General features: G+C 64.2%; 1 protein-coding gene across 1 annotated transcript; it reads left to right on the forward strand.

Annotated features, from left to right (window-relative positions):
- Positions 1 to 3: 3 nt before the first annotated feature.
- Positions 4 to 963, forward strand: LOC109324404 (glycoprotein-N-acetylgalactosamine 3-beta-galactosyltransferase 1-A-like; the record flags this gene model as incomplete). Its single annotated transcript, XM_019556399.1, has 2 exons — positions 4 to 303; positions 510 to 963. Coding segments are annotated over 2 exons (492 nt in total), but the record flags the coding sequence as incomplete, so codon positions are not given.
- Between the last annotated feature and the right edge of the window lie 978 nt (positions 964 to 1,941).

The raw sequence follows: 1,941 nt of genomic DNA on the forward strand, positions 1-1,941 counted from the left end.
GGCAAACGCTTCAAGCCCTTTGCCCGCCAGGGCTACATGAGCGGCGGGGCCGGCTATGTGCTGAGCCGCGAGGCCCTGCGCCGCTTCGTGGCCGGCTTCCGGACCCGTGTCTGCAGCCACACGAGCCCCGTGGAGGACCTGGCCCTGGGACAGTGCCTGGAGAAGATGGGGGTGGAGGCGGGCGACTCCCGGGACACGCTGGCCCGTGAGACCTTCCACCCCTTCCCGCCCGCGTCTCACCTCACTGGGAAGTTTTCCAAGAGCTTCTGGTACTGGAACTACTGCTACTACCCCATTGTGGAGGTACGTGGGTGCCTGGCGGCTTCCCCGTGGCCCTCATTGCCCCCCATTACAATGCACCCCCAGCCCAGAGGCCATGGTGATGGGCTCCCGGCAGGAGGGGGCTTGGTGAGCTGTGGCCTGATCCTGGGTGGGGGGTTCCGGGGGTGCTGGCCTGGGAGGTGGGGAGCTGTCGTTTTACTGCCCCCCACATCCCCTGTTCTCTGCAGGGGCCTCAGTGCTGCTCAGACCTGGCCGTGTCCTTCCACTACGTGAATGGGGAGCTGATGTACACACTGGAGTATTTTGCCCACCACCTCCGCGCCTACGGCTACCGTCCCCGCTACCAGCCACCCCTGCGCCTCCAGGACTGGGCTGGGGGCAATGCCACGCAGCTGGCGCAGGGCATCCGGAAGCAGTAGAGGTGGGCAGCGTAGCTCCATGGCATGTGAGCCACGGGACTACAGCAGTGCCTTCCCCTGCCCTCCCCCCGGAGAAGTGAGCCTGGTGTGTGGCCCCCCCCAGCTGTGGCACCCAGTGGAGTGAGGCTTTGCCCCTGGGCCATGAGGCGTGGCAGCTGGGGTGCCCTGGTGAGTGGCTTCTAAGGAAGGAGGGTGGTTGGGGGGCGGGGGTGTCAGATTTGCAGGGAGAATCTGCCCTGGGATGAAAATGTGTGTGTGGGGGGGAAGGGGGCAGAAGCTCAACCACAGCCCCCAGTACCGGGGGGGTCTGCCATGGGCCATACCAAAGCGGATAGCACTGTGGATCGTAGCACTTCATAGACTGATCTGTAGCATCTCTCAGCTCCACTGGCTGTCCAGCCCTGCCCTGGGGGTGGGGGGCCGTGGGGGCGTCTCCATGAATAAATGCTCCTTTGGTACAAGAATAAACCTGGTGTCTGGATTCTCGCCCTCTCCTCAGGATCCCTGGTTTGGCCTCTGCCTTGATGCCCCTGCCCACACCACAGAGGGTGCTGCTGGTTGTGCCTCTATGGGGGTTGGGGTGAGGGGGTGGGGGCACATCTATGCCCCCAGCCCTAATCACCCTGTCAAGCTCTAGCCCAGATTTTGCTTCAGGGGGAACTGGGTGGTGGCAGGCAGCAGCAGGGATGTTTCCAGGGGCTGCCCCACCCTGGGCAAACAACTGGTAGGCAGCCTAGGCACTGCCCTGACTGTGTCAGCACCGGCTAAGAGCTGCCCCCCGTGCCCCACCCCTGGGACCTGGCTGGGGTTTAGGGGGATACACCCCCAACCCCCTCCAGCTGTGTCCCATTCACCAAGCTTGCTCCCCTGTTCCCTCCACACCCTGCAACTGGCAACACTTGGCTCCCCCTCCCCTTCATCACAGATGGGTGCAGAGACCCCCACACCTCCCTGAGGCAGCCCCTACCTACACACACACACTTGGGCAATAGGCCCAGCTCAGGCCCTGTCTGGCACCTGCAACATAAGTGAGTGCAACCCCCTCACCCATATCCTGCCCCCCCTACCTCGGCAATGCCCTTTTGCCTTTTCTTAGCCACCTGCTGTCTGGCACCAGCACCGCCCAGCACCCCAGCTACGCAGGCGTGGCAGGCGGGGCCAGGCCGGTTTTGCAAGCTGGGGGCACCCAGTGATATCGCCGGAGCAGGTGCCGCTCCGGGAGGGGCCCAGGAAACTGGCT

Source organism: Crocodylus porosus, unplaced genomic scaffold (genome assembly GCF_001723895.1).
Source record: "Crocodylus porosus isolate Cpor-Errol unplaced genomic scaffold, CroPor_comp1, whole genome shotgun sequence".
NCBI classification, from domain to species: Eukaryota; Metazoa; Chordata; order Crocodylia; family Crocodylidae; genus Crocodylus; species Crocodylus porosus.